Source organism: Peromyscus leucopus, chromosome 3 (assembly GCF_004664715.2).
Source record: "Peromyscus leucopus breed LL Stock chromosome 3, UCI_PerLeu_2.1, whole genome shotgun sequence".
NCBI lineage: Eukaryota > Metazoa > Chordata > Mammalia > Rodentia > Cricetidae > Peromyscus > Peromyscus leucopus.
This window is the reverse complement of record NC_051065.1, coordinates 76,324,821-76,344,551: the sequence shown is the minus strand read 5'-3', so window position 1 is coordinate 76,344,551 and position 19,731 is coordinate 76,324,821. Positions and strand designations below refer to the sequence as shown.

The window sequence follows — 19,731 nt, the reverse complement described above, 5'->3', positions numbered from 1 at the left end:
TCTTGTGACTCTACAACCTTACTCAGAGCCTAATTGAAGGCCAGCTTCCCTGTGTCCAGGCTTCCCTCATCCACAGCCTTCCCCGTGGAGACAAGCATTTTCTCACCCCCACTTCCTCTGCTCTTCGCCTACAAGCTTTACTGCTAGCCAGTGTGGGAGGTAGCAATGCTCAAATTCCCATCTCAATGGCTTGCAATGCACTCTAATTATACAGCTCCACCTAGGAATGCACATTCCCTTTATTCTTGTTTTTTAGCATTTCTATTGAACACTTCAAGTGACTTCAGTCTCACTGGTGACTAAGGCTGGCATGCATAACCAAAGGAAAGACTTCTAATGAGATTTCTTTCCTGAGACCCACATAAATCTCCTGCTTTAAATAATTGCCTGGGTATCAAAGTAACAGAACTTCCCTCAATGAACTGGCTCTATTTATAGTCTGTTACATGTTATACAGCTACCCATATGAGAAACTGTTACCAATTCAAGCCTTGCTCCCACATAATCAGACACCTGCTGACTGTGCCACTCACACATAACCAACTTGATATTCCTACAGCTTCCATCCTGGCCCTTGCCATTCTTTACCAGATTAGACTCAACGGCCACCTCTCAGGTCTTTGTGAACACTATCTATTTCCATAAGTTATCGTTCTAAAACTAAGATCGATTATCTTTCAATCCAAGCACTATTCAAGGCTATGCTAATCTTCATTCTAAAATTCTTGCACCCACCATGTCCTGGCCCACTCACAAATCCTTGCCAATTTCTATTATCTATCAAGCCTGAATATTCTGACTCACATATCCACTCTGCCTAAAATGTGCCCCCACATTTACATTCTTAAATATCTTATAAAAACCCTGTTGCTTCTCTCCTAGCTCTATGACACATGATATAACATATACTATAATCTGTTACATATTCGTGTACATTCCCAAAACACAGATAGAAGGATATTAAATAGTCATCTATTACAGTCTGTAATATGCCTGGCACACAGTAAACACTCAGTGTCTGTAAAATGAATAAATGTCTGTGCAGATTATCATAGTTCAATGCAAAACTAAACAAAATCTAATCACTTGTTACCTTCCTCTAACAAGTGAACTCAAGGACTGAGATTCATCCTGACAACTCTGCTAAATCTTTAAACTTGAATCATAAATCTCACCTTAAATATACTAAGCCATCATTGTGATATTCTGAAATGTGTGTGTACCATTTTATTTTGTCCCAAGATCCCTGGTTACAGTCCCTGTCTTACTGTGACCTACCTTGGCTTATAATAGATAATAAGATACCCATTTCAAAAGGAAGTCTGATCCACACTAAGAATGCAACACAGGCTAAGAAGAACCATACAGTCAGGCACTGCTGGGTTTCCCCATGCACTCTACTAGCATTAGAGACACTAAGAAAGTCTCTCTCTACAAACCCCTGACCAGACATGATTTAGAGGCAAGTCACTGGAAGGTGACCCAGAAACAGCACAAAAGTTTGTTTCCCCATACCTGACCTTATGCAGCTGTTTATCTGTATCCCACCATAAGTGAGCATTTCTCTGAGTTCTGTGACCCATTCAATTAAACTAATCAACATTGGGGAGGGCATATTGAAAATCTGATTTATAAGCCAGTTAGTCAGAGGCACAGGTAAAGTAACCTGAGGCTTGGGGTGAGTGTAGGATGGTGTGAGCTTTGAGGATTAAGCCCCAAGATAAGTTTGATACTGTCCCTCAGATAGAGATGTTTGAATGATGAACTGTCCCTTCAGAAGGCACATGTATTGAGGCTCAGTCCCTAGCCTGTGGAATTCCTAAGACATGAGTGTGCTATGGGATGTCTTTCTGTATGCTGTGAATATGTGAATATGCAAGAAACCTTCCGACTACATGAGTGGGTCACAACAGTACTAACTTTATCCATGGGTTAGTTAACCCATTAAAGAGTTCGTATTAAGTGGGCGATGAGGAGGTAGCCCTAAGGGAGGAAGAAGGCCAGTAGGGCTTATCACTGAAGGATGTATTTTTCTCCTGGCCTCTCCCAGCCTTGTTGCAAAATATTTGTTTACACTGTGTGAAGATGCGTCACTGTAATCGGTTTAAAAAAAAGAGTTGAGTGGCCAACAGCTAGGCAGGAGAGCACAGGCAGGACTTCTGAGCAGAGAGAAAAACTCAGGATGAATCTAGGCGTGCGAGAGACACAAACAATACAATGAAAAAGTTGGATGTGCCATGCTGAGGAAAGGTAAAAAGCCACATGACAGAAGATACATTAAAAAATATGGATTAATTAAGTTATAAGAGCTAGTTGGAAACAAGCCTAGCTTAAGGCCAAGCTTTCATAATTAATAATAAGTCCCCATGCCATTATTTGCAGGCTGGTGGTCCTGACAAGAAAGTACTACCTATACAGCCTCTTTGCATGCTTGGCTACTATGGCAGAGACAGTTTTTCTCTACCATACCATGCTACCACAGTGCTCTACCAGCTCAGGTTCCACTGTGAGCCAAAAATATTTACTCTTTGTTATTTTTCTCAGGTTATTTGTAGTGATAGCAATAACAAGTCTGACTATCAGTACAGTGCAAATCAGAACTGAGCTGGATCAGTGAGCACAGAGGAGCTACTGTCTAAAATGGAGTTAAAGATGCCATTCCCCCACCCCTAAGACAAGAGAAAGCAGTCTAGAAAACACGATGTCCACATTCCCAAGAGGTGGAGTGGGTAGTTTTGGGTCATTCAATGGGTTATGGATGTTTGTCATCATTTAGAGGATTGGTTACAAATTGTTACTGGTCTTGTTCAGGTAGAAAACTAAACAAAGGAGATTAGATTCAGGATCTCTTTCTGAAGGGAAAAAGGGGGATATAGTATAGAAATGATAGGATAAAAGGGTGGATTGTTGAGTCTACTTTTGAACAGCCATTAGTCTTAAATATTTTATATTGGCATGGATTTATGTATATTGATACAAATTTAAGGTTATTTTTATTATACTGTATATAAGTTTCCACTCTTATTTAAGGTAATGTATCTATGCAGCTCATTTAAAAATGTAAATTTCTAGTCCTTAAAAGTTATTTATAGCCATGTTAGGTATGTTTTCAAGGTCAAACAGAGATATATTTTAATAGACAGACACTCTTCAAACACTTCAGAGATGTACAGAATATGGAATTTCAGCACCAATCTACTCCAGAGAAGATGATGGGCATCGAAGAACCTCCATATGGAGTTTGTTTTCTTTGTGGCAAAAGCTAGCTACTGGGCAAAAAAAACTGCCCTTGTCTCAACTGCTGACAGTATGCTGACCAACTTGTTCAAGCAGGACACAAAAGAAGGCAACTGCAAAACTCTGTCAAGACAAAGTGGGATAGTTTTTCAAAATTCCTGCTTCACAGAAATGTCTGTCAGATATTCTAGGCCTGTAGGCCAAAGATGGACGCCCCAATGTTACAGAGTACTTCCTGTTTACTTAGGTAATACTATTTTTTATTGTATATAATTTTTTTTAACTGTGTTAGAGTTAAAACATTTCTTTTTTAATTTAGACAAAAAGGAGAGAATGTTGTGGAATATTCCTTTGCATTGTGTGAAGATGTGTCACTGTGATTGGTTTAATAAAAACCTAAACGGCCAATAGCTAGGCAGGAGGTATAGGTGGGGCTTCTGGGAAGAGAGAGCTCTGGGAGGAAGAAAGGGGGAGTTGCTAGCAGGACACGGAGGAAGCAGGACATACAGGTGGAGAGGTAAAAGCCATGAGCCACGTGACAGCACACAGATGAATAGCAATGGGTTAATTTATGAAAGCTTGCGAGAAACAAGGTCAAGCTTTCACAATTAATAAAAAGTCTCCATGTGGCTATCTGGGAGCTGGCAGGCGAGACAGAGAAGAAGCCATTACATCCATGTCTTGCCCTGCTATTAAAAATTCTCTGTAGTCTTCCAGTTCTTGCTCTACTGCCCTTGCCTTCTCCGTAGAGAGATTAAAATATCACTTCAATCCTGGCCTAAAACGTCAAACTTCAGGAAAATAAAGCAGCCAAATCTCCATCCAGCAGCCCAAGCTCGGGACTAACCTGTTGTCCTTGCGCACGGCAACTCTGTCTCCCCCGGGTATCAGCTTCTTCTGTTTGATCACCCCGTAGCTTTCCCGGCACACCTTAACACAGAAAAAGATGTGTTTTCATTTTTGTTAACTAATTTGCCTTTCTAGAACCCAAATGATGCAGAGAAACTGGGAGTAAATGTAATTTCATGACGTTTACAGGAAACGGGGGTGTAGAATAAAAATCGGGGTCAGAAGACCTCAAAAACACCTTAAGTCATGGAGTTACCAATAAATGGGATCCAGGGGAAAGCAACATGAACTGTAGAAAACAGTAGCTTGTACATGTCAAAAGTAAAGAAGATTCATGTTTTGGCAACTTTCCTAAGTACACAGATAAACACAGACTCTCCCATACAACACATTTACTGAATTCAAGATATGAAGGCTAAAGTAGTCTGACTCAAGTCTCTGACTGGGTTGTTCTGTAGGAAATCTAACGTCAATTACAAATTGTAATCACCATGAGGTACAACCTCCATCATAAATACAGGAATGCGTACCGTGAAGTTGAGGCAGAAAGTCTCCTCCACATCTTCCCCCGGGTAATCCAGAAGCTCTTGAAGACTCCTAGTCACAGAAGAACAGGAAAAGAGGCAAATCAAATGTTGCAATGGTGTTTCTCCCTTAATTACATCTTTGCCAAGAAAACTAAAGAAGAAAAGTCTAGAGAATTTAAATTCAGAAAACAGAAAGCCATGCGCCTAAACCTTAGAGAATTATGGGAGCAGACTATACAGACTCCCTTCCCTGCTGACACATATTCCTAAACTGATGATGAAATTCAGATGGATTTACGTCTGATGGGCTTGTGTTTGCACCTCCTTAGCATTGCTCAGTGTGTGTGTATGTATATATATATATACATACATGAGAACATGGTGTTGTAAGGACTCCATAGACTGGTTTTACCCATACATATTCGTAAAATAATCCTTTTGCCATTAAAAAAACAAAAACAAAAACAAAAAACAGGGCCACAAAGTCACTGTGGTGGCATAAATGAGCCTGGCCTCCATGGGCTCATGTGTTTGAATACTTGGTCCCCACTTGGTACTGTTTGGGAAGGTCTAGAAGGTGTGGCCTTGCTAGAGGAGGTGCCACTGGGGGCAAGCTCTGAGGTTCCAAAAGCGCTCTCATTCCCAGCTTGCTCTCTCCCGTTCCTGGCTGAGGCTGGAGAAAGGAGCACTCTGTTCAGTTCCTGCTGGCTGCCATGACTGCTGGCTGCCTCTGCTTCCCTGCCACAAGGGACTGTTAGCCCTCTGAAACTGTAGGCCCAAATAAATTCCTCTTGGCTTTATATCACGGCAACAGAAAAGTTATTCAGACAGTCTCCTTACCCGGATAGGAATCTAAAGGGTGGGCGAGGACCTAATCTCTCAAACCACAATTCCAAATCTTGAAATCCTCAAATATCAGAATCCCTAATGTCTAAAATCCCCCAAGTCCAAAATCTCAAATTCAATTCTAGAAAAACTAATTTAAAAGACTCTTTGGGGGGTGGGTGGGTGTAGCTCACCCACTTAGCAGAGTTCCTGGTTCGATACCAATTCCTAAAAAATAAAAAAAAAAATAAAAAAGAACAAAACATCCTTCTCAAGCAAACCTCAGCAAACAGAAAAGTCTCTTAAAGCTATTTGGAAAACATAACAACACAAGATATAACTTATGATACCACTTCAAAACACAAAATAGGCAACTAATACAGAAATTTTCAGAAGCATAAACACTCAGAAACACAAATCACAGTTATAAAGATACAACAGTTAAGAGCCACACGAACAATAGTCACAAATGAATACATCAAGAAACTGATTGTAGAAACAGACAGCACTGCTTGGTAGGCGTGAGCAGCAGCTTTAGCAGTCTGGTTGTCTGAAATAAAGAATAGCCCAAATCCTTCAAAACGATGGTCAAACTTCACAATGGCTCACCACCAGATATACAGTCACCCAAAGAACTAAGATCTTGAGAAATTTTACCTTTTATAAAAAATGCATTTGTATAAAAAGGAAATATCATTCCTATTGAGCAAGTTTTAACATTTTTATACACATGCACAAAGCCAGCGGTAGTATAACAGACTCTCACTACGGCAGATTTACAAAAGTTCGACAAGATTAAAAACAAAGAGACAAAACCAACCAAAGAAAAAACTTTGGAAGGCTTCAAGTAATTTATGTCCAGTATTGGAAACTATGCAAAGATCCACTCAAACTCACACTAGCCTATGAAAACACCGTCATAGACACAGTTCTCTGGGTCCTCACTGTACCTATGACAAGGCACCTTCACCACATATGATCACAAAAGTACCAGCCCTTCTCCAGAGTCCTTCTTTCTGGCCCTTTGTAGCTTTAATCTCTGGAGGCTGAAATTTTCAGAATTTTAGACTTTGGAGATTTTGATTTTATCAAATTTGGCTATTCAGCATCATGATGTTTAGGATTCTTTATAGCATCAATTCCTTTGTCACTTACAAATGCAGATATTTTATTATCTGTCATGCTGAGGAAACATATTCTTCAGAACGCATTTATGGTGGTTTGAAAGAAAATGACCCCCAAAGAGAGTGGCACTATTAGGAGGTGTGGCCTTGCTCGAGTAAGTATGGTCTTGTTGGAGGAAGTGCGTCACTGTGGAGGCAGGCTTTGTGGTCTCATAGATGCTCAAGCCACGTCCAGTGAGACACACCACTTCCTGTTGCTTGCACAAGATGTAGAATTCTCGGCTACCTCTCCAGCACCATATATGCCTACATGCCTCCATGTCCCACCATGATGACAATGGATTGAACTTCTGAAAACGTAAGCCACCCCAATTAAATGTTTTCCTTCATAATAGTTGCCATGGTCATAGCGTCTCTTCATAGCAATAAAAACCCTAAGACAGTACTTATATAAACAATCATCGTATGTTAGCTCCAAATAGAACATACTATTATAACTAGACTGCTTCACACTTTTTTCTTCAGAGAATCTAGCCCTGCAATTCTATCAAGATTTATCAAAGTGACAAGACAGAATGGGTGAAGGCACCGATACTAGAAGAGTCAGGTGTTGGGAAACGTTCGCTAGTCCATTTTCTATACCAAAATCAAGTCCCAGGAACTCCCTCCCTGAGTATAGGCTGCTCAGTTCATGACTACAAAGAAGAAACCTCCAAAGATCTACTACTTAGAAACAGGGGATGTTTGGGGCAGCGCCAGCATATGAAAGTCATCACTGTACAAATGGCATAATTTTAGTACAAGACATGAAAAAAGACGTTATCCTTAAAACTCCTGATGCTGGAAGCTCTCAAAAGGGACACACCACACGGGCAGTCTGAGTGATTAAGGGAACGATGATGGGAGACAGTTTAAGTTCTAACTAGGATAGCTTTCTTGGCTGAAGACTTCAATGTAGAGACTGATTTAGGTTGTCCAAATCCATGTACATAGCTGCTGGTTCTTCCAACGATGTCAAGCTCAGTAGGTTTAAAAAAACATATTCATTCATTCATTCATTCATTCATTTATTTATTTATTAGCACGCATATGCCATAGCATATGTGGAGGTCAGTGGACAACTCTGAGAGTAGGTTCTTCCCTACCGGGGATCAAACTCACGTTGTCAGGTCTGCTCACAAGTACCTTTACCTGCTGAGCCATCTTGGCAGCCCCCCCCTTTTTTTTTTTTTAAAGATTACTTTTAATTTTACTTATGTACTTATTTTTTAGGGTATGTGTGCGTCTGTTCAGCAGGTTTCTCTGATAAGGTCAAAGAGAAGAGATAATCTCTAAGAGAAAGTAATCAGATTCTAAGTGTTCCTGATCAAAAAACAGCAGGACAGATTTAAAAAAAAAAAAAAAAAACTGGGGCAGACATTAACAATCTTCATGATGACAGAACCGCACTCATCCTCCGTAAGACTGGCTGCACCATGGCAGTTTTCACGCTTTCCTTGTGCTGGGTCAAATCATTCACACGCCAGCCTTTTGAGAAACATATCATCAAATGCTACCTTCCAGCCTCAGCCTCCCCAGGTAAAAGGTAAGAAACGACAATGCAAGCTCTGGACTTCATGCCTGCGGTGCCCTGTGCCTTCCTGCCCCTGCTCACAGACTAAGCCAAAGTCTCCTGGAAGTGTGAGCTAATGTCAAATTGATGGGGCATCAGCGGACAGAGCGCTCTAGGGAAGACAAACAAAAGTACCACTGAGCTATACTGCCAGCCCATGCCCCATCTGAAAACCAGCACCTTTTCCCATTAAAAAAAAGAAGCCACTCCCTTCCTCTCAAGCCAGCTGTGTTTAACTGTTTGCTGCCCCAAATCAACACAGAAAAAACTCAAGAAAAGGGGGACTCCTAAGAGCTCACTACCCCCAAAATGAGAGTAACATAAAAAAATGTGGCTTGAGTCGGGCTGTGATGGTGTACACCTTTAATCCCAGCACTTGGGAAGCAGCGACAGGTAGATCTCGAGTTCGAGGCCAGCCTGGTCTACAGAGCTAGTTCCAGGACAGTTCTCTGTTACACAGAAAAACCCTATCTCGAAAAACAAAACAAAAAATGTGTCTTAACTACTGCAAAAAAGCACTCTGATAGTTCCTCAAAAAGCTAAACATGGAATTAGCATATGAATCAGCAATTCTGCTCCTAGGCATACATCAGAGTAACAAAAGTTTGTGTCTACACAAAAATTTGCATGCAAATGTTCTCAGCAACACTATTCATAGTACTTCCAAAGCAGAAAAGCTCCAACTGTCCATCAACGGAAGAATGGAGAAACAAAATGTGATGTATGTGTACACAGGAGTATTACACAGTGGCCTATCATAGAACGGTATGGCAGACAACAGAATGTTACACAATGGAATATTACCGGCCAGTGTGAAAAATGAAACACTGATTCATGTTATAACAGAGCAAATCTGGAAAACATACCAAGTGAAACAGACAAAATGAACCACACTGTAAGATTCCACTTTTTAAAAAATATCCAGAGTAGGTAGCATGGGGTGGCACATAATTTTAGTTCCAGCACTCAGGAGGCAAAGATTGTGAGTTGAAGGACAGCTGGTTCCGGGCTACAGAATGGCACCTTATCTCAAAAAAAAGAAAAAAAAAAAATCCAGACTAGGCAAACTGATGGGGGCAAAGGAAGGCAGACGAGTGTTCACCTAGGACTAAGAGTATGGAGAGCAGGGATAAGATAACCAACTGCCCGGCTGTTCTTTAGGTGGTGAAAATGTTCTAAAAATTGACTACGGCAACAGTCACACAACTTTAAACACACTCAAGTGTATTTTAAGTATTCTTTACGTGGGTCAGTTGTGTAGTATAGGAACTATTTATCACTCTATCAATGAACTTTTTGAAAATCTCTCATTTCAGTAATCTCCCCCACTGTTATCTCTGGACCCTGACAAGGCTCAAAGTTCCCTTTTGGTAGGTGGGCACATGATAATGAAAGCAGAGATTATTCCTGAGGAGCTGTGCTCCCTCCCCTTTTATTTTCTAAAGATTTCTTTCTTTATTTTAGGTGTATGGTTGTTTTTGCTGGCATGTTTGTCTGTGCATGCCTGGTGCCTGTAGAGGCCAGAAGAAGGCATTAGACCCCCTGAAACTGGAGTTACAGATGGTTGTGAGCCGCCACATGGGTCCTGGGTACCAAAGCCAGGTCCTCTGAAAGAGCAACCAATGCTCTTAACCGTTGAGCCACATTTCCAGCCCCAGGCTGCTCTTTTAATTTCCTCTCTTGTCCATGCAGTAACATGCTGTGGGATGTTCTGTATGTCCTGTGGGAGCCAGTTCTTGGGTTCCTTGTGGCTTTACTCAGCAGGTCCGCATAGAGGATGATTAGGACCACGGGTCTGAGTGCAGGTGTCTGAGATGGTCTGCACTTGACTGTGCTGGGGGATGGTCTGTACGGCAAATGTGTTGCTCTGATTGGTCAATAAATAAAACACTGATGGGTCCCTGGCTAGGCAGGAAGTATAGGCGGGACTAACAGAGAGGAGAAATAAAAGAACAAGAAGGCAGAGGGAGTCACTGCCAGCTGCCCGCCAGGACAAGCAGCATGTGAGGATGCCGGTAAGCCACTAGGCAAGGTATAGCTTTGTGGAAATGGATTAATTTAAGCTATAAGAACAGTTAGCAAGAAGCCTGCCACGGCCATACAGTGTGTAAGCAATATAAGTCTCTGTGTTTACTTGGTTGGGTCTGAGTGGCTGTGGGACTGGCGGGTGACAACGATTTGTCCTGACTGTGGGCCAGGCAGGAAAACTCTAGCTACAGTAACACAGGCAGTGATTCAAGCAAGTGCTGTACAATCTACCAAGCTTCAGTACAACCAAACTTGCACATAGGTTGCTCTCCATCTTAGATCCCTGTGAGAGAGCAATGAGAACGGGTCCCCACATCAGCAGCCTAACTTTTAGCTCTTTACCTTCCTTCAGCTGGTGACAGCTCCTTTAAATCTTCCAAGCCAGGTTTTACATTCAGCAACTTCTTGTAGAGAGCCAATGGGAAGTGGAGATCAACCACAGTGGAGTTGTAGATAGCTAGTCCACATGTTATGCCAATCAAGTGAAACCAGTTGCGCTCTACAAAACACTGTGGGGGGGCACGCAAATGTATTAGAAAGAAATGGTGTTGGAAGACCTTGAAATACTCTACCACCTACTCAAAATGATTCAGTATATTAGAATGAAGCCCATATTTATATTTATGCTCTGAGGCAGAGAAACTTCCTGATCCAAGTTAGTTACTGTTAACAGATGCAATGCAAAGTGAAGTACCCGTAACTCTTTGGATGGTACAGAAACAGCTTCCTATGGTCTCCAGCAGGGCTCTTCAGAGACCGTTCTGTGATGATGGAACCCTTCGATTCTGCACCAGCCCTGACCGTAGCCACTGGCTGCTACATGTGTTGACTAAATGCACATGAAGTGAATCTTTATTAGTGAATTTTAACTTCAATCATCAGATGTGACTAGCTACTACCATTGAGGACAATAAATCTAAGGAGAAAACTCTAGGAGCCCCAAATCCCTAAATTATAGGCTGGATGAAATAAGAGCCCCTGAAATGCAAGAAATCTAAACCAGGTACTACTGCATGCTAGATTAGTGCTCTACCATGGAGCCACACCCCCAACTCTAGCAATAGCATCTAAAACTTAGCTCTCCTATTGATTTTTTTTAAAGTAAAAGTCTATGTGTACATATCCAAACACAAACTACCATATGCCTTTAATCCCAGCACTTGAGAGGCAGAGGCAGGCAGATCTCTGAGAGTTTGAGGCCAGCATGGTTCACAAAGCAAGTTCCAGGACAACCAAGACTGTTACAGAGAGAAACCTTGTCTCAAAAAAAAAAAAAAAAAAGAATATATATAGTACTACCAATGCCCAACACAATATAAAACCATTTTTTCTCTCTCTTTTTAAACTTTTCACTAAAGCATTTTCCTGGCCTTTTAGATAGAAATTATTAGTTGTAAAGGATGATCCCATCATGCCATCATACTCTGATTAGGATCATCCCATCACTTCCATTTCACTGACTCTTAGTTTGGTTCCAGACCAGCCTATCCTGTGCTTCTTATCTGTGTTATTGAAACCTGGTTTACCCAGCACTATAGAGATGTCCAGGCAATGGACACCAATGCTCAGGTCTATTTGATACCCAGATCAATATGTTTCTGGGTCTCTGTGGTCTCTGTGATGATGAATCTTGTTAACCTGGCTGGAATTAACTAAGAGACATACCTCAGGGTGGGTTTATGAGGGCATTTCTAGGAAGGATTAGCTGAGAGCAAAGACCCTCCCACAGAGCTGGTAGAATCTTTCAGAGTTCTGGGGGAAAAACAAGCTGTCTTGTTGCTTTTCTGTCTTGTTGAGATTGCCTACTGCTGCTGCTGTTGCTGCTACCATCAAACTCCAGCTTCTTTGGGTTCTACTGTAGACTAAAAAGCAGTGGTCTCCAAGAATCCTCCAGGCCTTCCCACCAAACTAGAACAGCTGAAGCATCCAGTCTCAAGGACTGACCAGCTGTTCTACCGTACAGACATCCACTGTTGACTACTCAGTCTAATAAAACCTTTTATACAATCCATATTCATCTTGTTGGTGGTGGTCCTCTAGAGAAGTCTGACTTCTTCAATCCCTAGGCCAAAGTTTCCAGTACCCAAGGGTTGCTTTTTCCTAACTCATTCTCTGGAATCTACAATTCAGGACTTCTTCTGCCTTGGCCCACAGACCATATAGTAGGTGGTATTTTTTTTTTTTTTTTTCATTTATCTTAATGCTCAAAGAACCCATAATATATCTAGCATGGGAAAACACTAGTGTCTGGCCTGTGAGCTGCTCTAATACCTGAGCTGACCAGGTCAGTGTGCATCCACTGCCCAAACATGTGGAGTTCCATGTGGGTTCCCCCTCTCACCTGGATCCTGTGCTATTACAGAGAACAGGAAGAGCTAAACTAATCTTTTAAATTATTTTGGTTTGTTATGTGTATGAGTGTTTTGCCTACATGCATGTCTGTGTATACATGCATGCTTGATGCCCGAAGAGCCCGGAGAGAGCATCCCCTAGAATTGGGGTTACAGATGGCTGTGAAGCATCATGTGGATGTTTGGAACCAAAACTGGATCCTATGTAAGAGTACCCAGTCCTTTTAATCACTGAGCCATCTCTCCAGCCCCTAAAACTAATTTCTTTATCAGACTTTTCCTTTTGCCCTTCATGGATACTATGGACTGGACCTTCCCTACTAGAAATGGCATGGCAGCTCATGGCTAACAAAATGTACTATGAGTCTCGAAAGCAGGTCCAGTCTGAAGGATGGACGTGTTAGGCATTTTAATGGTTAATTTTGCAATGTTAGAAACCAACAACAACCTGACAACAAACAGGAAGTTTAGTGCAAACAGTGTCCTGAATTGTGACGTTATGAACTTACTGTATCTGAAAACCACAAGAGATGTGATTCTTGATAGTAGGTAAACATCCCATAGATGGGATTCAAAAGTTCTTTTAACAGCAAAAGAAAGAACTCCTTTGTAACACCACCAGCATCGACTGCTTCTTCCCCATCAAAGACCACCTTGAAACATGAAAACAGAAATGAATACTTCAGGGAAAGCAATGGCCAGCCTAAGACTCAACTATGCTACCAAGCAACAGCCCTGTTTGAATAACTGACTGAAAACAGGGGCTGTGTGTAATAAAACCTGGAAGTTCTGGGGAGAACAACCAGACAGACTGGTAGGATTATTAGGGCTTTTTAAAAGTATTTGTGTGTGTGTGTGATTCTAGTAGTTGAACAGAAGCTATACACATGGCAAGCAAGTGCTCAACAGTGCTCTTTCACGGGAACACACACAAGTGAATCCAGCACTCTCCCACTGAGCTACACGTCCAGTCCTTGTTACACTTTATGCTGAGATCAAATCTATCCAAGCTGTCAGGAATGCTTGTGAACGTCCCATTCCCTGACTGCAGCCTCCTGATTAGCTGGGATTAGAGTTGTATGTATGTGTCCTTATAAGAACATTCTGGAGACCGTAACAACATGAGATAATCAGTTCAATCTGTTGCCGACTATGGTTCCAAAACTTCTGAAACCAGCATTTATGAAGTGATTTGCAACAGACATAGAAGTCATTTAATCTTCAACAACTTCAAGTAATTCCTTATTTATTTCTCAGGATACCTGTCATAGAACCAAGTTTCACACAGAGCCTAGAGCCTAGTAAGCAGTCTTATGCACTAATGCACAGTCTATGGGAAGAGATACTTTATCACTAATTACATACTGCTAAACTTGCTTATACTAGGAAGCCAACAGCTTCGTAGATGACTTCACACATTTCCATCTCTCCATTTCTTCTTGACCTTCTGTCTCTTAGATCCTGGGCATCCTAATCTTCCTAGGTGAGATCTTAGTTGTTGTGTTTTGTCAAAGTTACATCTTATATGACTGTTTTTGGTAGTCTAGAGCAGGCACACTCCAGACAGCAGAAGCACAGCCTAATTATCTCTCAACAACCCAAGATCATTTAATCTGATGCTCCAATGAAATGTTCCTCCTGGTGATTTGACAAAAGGAGGTGATTAGATTCTTGTAAAAATAGTTGGAGCCAACGATGAATGGCTGCCCTCTGCATCTTAATAAGATCTCCGTTGCCATATGCTCACGAAGGAACAAGAGGAGTACATTTAAATTGGCTCACTTTGAGAGGTTTCTTCAGGTCAATGTCAGAATGAATGCTCAGCTCTCTCAGAGCATCTCCAACAAGGTGGTTCCTGCGGACATGAAGGACCAGGAAGGGGCTTCTGGCCAGCAGAGGCTCCAGGGTGAGAAGCATGAAGACATTCTGCAGGTTGGCTCCATTGACTGCCACCTGGAACAGAATAATCAAACCACTCTGAAAACAGCACACGGCCTGGATGGACAATCTCGGAACCACAGATACTGACTAAATTTCCATTTGGCCTTTTCTCCAAAACCTTAACTTTTTCACTACTTATATTTACAGGTCACATAAATCTTTCTAATATGGACACAACAAGATTACCTCAAGTAATTTATGAGTCATATGATCAAAATAACTAGGCTCAGAAAAGTAATTTCAACTCATCAAGAATAAAGTAACAATGTGCTTGAAGAATCATGGCAGAATACATGAAAACACGATTCTCAAAACAGCAGAAAAAGATACCAATAGTCACTGAAAAATGTCCATTTCACTAGAAAACCAGCAACTCAACAATGTCATAGCTGTATTCATATGAAAGCAGACATACATAGACACAAAAGTGGAGAAAGATATAAAGAAATGGAGAGACAGAAAGACAAATGAAAACATATCCATTAACAGGAGGGTTTAGTAGACCTGCATTGCTAATTCACCAATATCTTTACATACATTCAAACAAAATATATTTTATAATAAAATCAAACTATTAAACAAACCTTTCTGGATTCATTAAAGACCACCAGGTTCCATTTGATTATTCCCTTTGCATCAGGTCTGCAAATTGTGGCCCCACAGCCTGGGGCCTGTTTTTGCATAACTCTTGTGCTAATAATGGTTTTCTAATATTTTAAATGCTTGAGGGGTAATATTTACAATACAAAAAATTATATAAAATTCAAGCTTTTGCTGGGTGGTAGTGGCACACGCCTTTAATCCCAGCACTTGGGAGGCAGAGCCAGGCGGATCTCTGTGAGTTTGAGGCCAGCCTGGGCTACAGAGCAAGACCCAAGACAGACTCCAAAGCTACACAGAGAAACCCTGTCTCGGAAAAATAAATAAATAAATAAAATAAAATAAATAAAAAATAAAATAAAAATAAAAATCAAGCTTTTAAATATACATAAAGTTTTGCTTTGATTTTGGGGTGTTTTGATGTTCTTAGATTTGTTTAACTCCTTTTTCCTTTTTTGAATCTGCCATCTACAAAAGAGTTAAATGGCTCTTAATGGAGACACAGGCCTCAAGTGTTTACTACCTGGCAGAAACAGAAAATAGCTATGACTTCAAGTCTATAATAAATATGCATTGAACATAAAATTACTGAACCTGGCTTGATGGTACACACCTGTAATCTAAGCAACAGGGGCCTGGAGAAAGTCCAGTATTCAAAGTAACCTTGATTACATAGTGAACACAAAACTAGCATGGAAAGAAACTCAACTCAGGAGGTGAAAGACCTTGACAAAGAAATGTTTAAGGTAATGGGGAAAAAATGAAAACTATTCCAGAAGATAAACAGAACTGATACAACAAAAACACCAATCTCTCAAAGCAATATTGAGATTCAATACAATCTACATCAAAATTATTTTTCAAAATCACATTTTGTTTTCTGTATATTAATACAATTTGCATATTAAACAACCCTGTAACAGTATGATTTAATATAGCTTGTGCAGAAGAATAAAGAAAAAAAATTTCAGATTACCGAAATAAACCCACATAGCTACTGACTCCTCATCTTTGACAAAGATGTCAAAAACATACATTACAAAAAAAGATAGCCTCTTCAAATGGTATTGGGAAAGCTGGATATTCACATGAAAAGAAAAACAAAAAACAAAAAACAAAAAAGACCCTAGATCTAAATCTTTCATCCCTGTACAAAAATCAACTCAAAATAGATCAAAGTAACTTTAATATAAGACTTGAAAAACACTAGAGGAAAAGGTAGGTTAAAAACTACTTCAACATGGAGATACTGTCAACAGCTTTCACAAAGAATAATCCCAAGAATTCACTGATGGAGCTGCATGAAAAAGGCTTTTGCACGGCAAAGCAACCAGCAGACAGCCAAAGGACTAGAGAGAGGGTTCAGTGGTTCAGAACACAGGTTGCTCTTTCCAGGGGACCCATGTTTAATCCCCAGCATCCTCATGACTCTGGTCCCAGGGGATCTGACGCCCTCTTCTGGGCCCATTGGGCACCAAATATGCATGTGGTGCACAGACACACAGTCAGGCAAAGACTCATGTACACATAAAATTAAAATAAAATAGCTGGAAAAAAATGGGAGAAAAATCCTTGTCAATTACACATTCCACAGGAATATCTCGTATTAGTTTTTTGGCTGTTGTTTATTGTTGATTTGTTTCTTTCTTTATTTTGACATGAACTAGAGTCACCTGGGAAGAGGGAGCCTCAACTTCAATTGTTTCTATCAGACCGGCCTAAGGCCATGTCTGGAGCATTTTGACTAATGATTGATGTGGGTGGGCCCAGTCTACTGTGGGTGATACTATCCCTGGGCAGGTGGCCCTGGCTCATTTAAGAAAGTAGGGAGGAAAGGGAAGAGGGGGAATAATAAAATTGCATTTTAATTAAAATTTAATACAAGTAATTTTTATATACAAATAACTATTAGAACTAAAAACACAAAAAAGAAAGAAGCCGAGTAGGCCACGGACAGCAAACCAGTAAGCAGTGTTCCTGCCCTGACTTTCCTCACTGATAGACTGTGACCCGGGAGTTGCATATACATAAAACAACTGAGTGTGGACCATGAGAAGAAGTAAAAGGAGGAAAGGACCCTGAAAACGCGACTGCTACCTGCATCTGTAACTCCGCATCGGTCTGAAGCATTTTGGTTTTGGCTTGCGCATCGAAGACGAAAGGGTAGGCGCAAAGGGTTACAGTATCCTGGAAGAAAACATGTCGGAACATATGATTACAGAAATCTACAGAGAACACTGGAGAAACATCAGTATGTCCAAAAGGCATCATTTACCTGTATGATAGACGCTCTGTTCTTCTGTGGAAACAAAAAACAAAAAAAAGACAGACTCTTACTTGAATTATAAAAGCACAATTTTAACACCCTCCCCCCAAATATAAAATATATATAACAAATCTTTTCACATTATCTGTTTTTTCAGTCATCAACCTAATACTGTTTCAATAGCTGACAATGTTTTGATAAGAAAAAAAAAAAAGATGTTTTGATGGACACAGACTGAAAAAAAAGGAGCAAAAATCTTAAAAAAGAGCAAAACCTCTTTTTTTCTTTTAAAATTGTTGAACATTTTCTTTCTTTATTTTACACATTGGCCACAGTTTCTCTGAGCAAAAATTTCTTAAAGATATGAGATGTTTAAAGCAAGTTACTGGTTCTTCATAATTCACAGAACCGATTGAATTCTCTCTGTAAGAAATCTAACCCCAGTTGGCAGAGTGGCGCGTACCTATGTTCCTAGCGCCTGTGAGGCTCAGGTGGGAGAACTGCCAACTGGAGGCTAGCCTGGGCTACATGGCAAATGTGAGGATAACACTTGAACTCCAGCCACAGCTGCTCAACCTGGCATACAGGAAATGCGTTCTCATGCTCCTGCACACGTGCTTAGGGGAAGCCCACAGTAATGCTCATACTAGATAAAAGCATTTTGCCCATAAAAGCTGCTCTATAAGGCCAGGCGGTGGTGGCGCACGCCTTTAATCCCAGCATTTGGGAGGCAGAGCCAGGAAGATCTCTGAGTTCGAGGCCAGCCTGGTCTACAGAGTGAGATCCAGGACAGGCACCAAAACTGCACAGAGAAACCCTGTCTTGAAAAACAAAAAACAAACAAACAACAACAAAAAAAAAAAAGCTGGTCTATAAATTTGGAGATGATTCTATGATTCTGAGTTATAGTAAACAAATTCAGCGATGATGAAATGTATGTAACAGGTACATTATTGTTTTTCTGTCAGGAAAAGTGTGATTTGTGGAGATCAGGCTGTACTGCACTAAATTCCTCCACACTGTGAGCAGCAGCGGCTGTCAGTTTTGTCTTGCCTGGGGGGACTCCATTTTACAAAGCATCAGCTGGCTTCATTCTGAGTGTAAACACAGGGCAGGAAAACAAGGACGCTGCCATCACCTGTCCGGCACGGTCCACGGTGTAGACTGATAAATGATTTATACGAGTAGACAGCACTTATCAACACAGGTTATGAACGTAAGCACATGGTGGAATAAAAACTTTATGCACAAAATCAGGCCCAAGAACTTATTAAACATGACAGATCAACAAAAGTATAACATACTTCCCTGGACCCCACAAAAAGAAGGGTATCTAACAATAAAGTGACAGGATCCCACTCACAGAGCACCCTGTGAGCATTTCAAGGGACTGCCAGACAAGAGAACTCCCAGCTATCCCTGGGGCTTCAGCGCAGCTCAGCCATAGCCCGCGTCATCTCAGCTGAGTCCCAACTGTTTGCCATGGCCCACTTTGAGTTGCTAACTGTCCATCCAACCATCTGTCCACTTGTCTGTTTACCCATCTATCTGGACCAGGTCCTGTGCCTCACCTTAATGATCCTATAACCCTGCAGCTGGGCTCCATGCTATGACTCATTTTCAACCCTATGGCTCAGTTCTGCTGGCCTCCAGCAACAATCCAGTTGGGTTCAGCAACCCTGGAGGCACCTGTAATACAGTTCTCTGCATCTGCTTCCCATAACGCCTCTGAACTCTGTGACTTTTTGAACTCTTTTGTAGCCATTATGTAACCTGCATGCATACTGTGTAAAATGTAATCTGGGATTTCGAAAGGAATACTAGTAATTAGATTAGAATAAAAGAACTTGTAATTTGCTAATAATGATCTGCTATCACGTGAGAGCTAGCTCTTTTGGTCAATTTACAATCTTCAGAAAGGCAGACCTTTGAATATATTGGTAAGGGTGTTAAGAGGGGCAATGACCCACCCTAGAAGTGGACGGCATCGTTCTATGTGGTGGGATCCTGGCCAGATCAAAAATGAGAATTTCAGACTAGAGGTACATATAGCTCAGTAGAGTGCATGTCTTGCACATATAAAGCCTTGAGTTTGATTCCCAGCATTGCATAGAGAGAGCTGGTGGTGCATGCTTATAATCCTGGCACTCAGAGGTGGAAACAGGGTGATATATATGAGTTCAAGGTCATTCTCTGATACATAGTGAGTTCCAGCCCAGCCTGGGCTACAGAAAACCCATCTCACAAAAAGAAAGCCATCTATGACAGAATTCCTGAAAGATGCTGTGGACCCAGCTGTTCCCACAGCGTGCCTCCGCCACCATGAGGGACTGCATCCCTCTGAACTCCTTTAAGTTGCTTTTTTCAGGCA

General features: G+C 41.1%; 1 protein-coding gene across 4 annotated transcripts in view; it reads right to left on the bottom strand.

Annotated features, from left to right (window-relative positions):
- The window catches only part of Herc3 (HECT and RLD domain containing E3 ubiquitin protein ligase 3), a 99,161-nt gene that overhangs the window by 22,672 nt on the left and 56,758 nt on the right, over window positions 1–19,731 (bottom strand). For all 4 annotated transcript variants that reach the window (XM_028895257.2, XM_028895260.2, XM_037203782.1 and 1 more), the window contains 7 exons: window positions 17,370–17,393; window positions 17,192–17,281; window positions 14,336–14,506; window positions 13,063–13,206; window positions 10,545–10,711; window positions 4,617–4,683; window positions 4,085–4,167 (listed from right to left, as the gene is read on the bottom strand). In XM_028895257.2, the coding sequence (XP_028751090.1) occupies window positions 4,085–4,167; window positions 4,617–4,683; window positions 10,545–10,711; window positions 13,063–13,206; window positions 14,336–14,506; window positions 17,192–17,281; window positions 17,370–17,393 (746 nt within the window). The remainder of the gene's footprint in view (window positions 1–4,084; window positions 4,168–4,616; window positions 4,684–10,544; window positions 10,712–13,062; window positions 13,207–14,335; window positions 14,507–17,191; window positions 17,282–17,369; window positions 17,394–19,731) is intronic.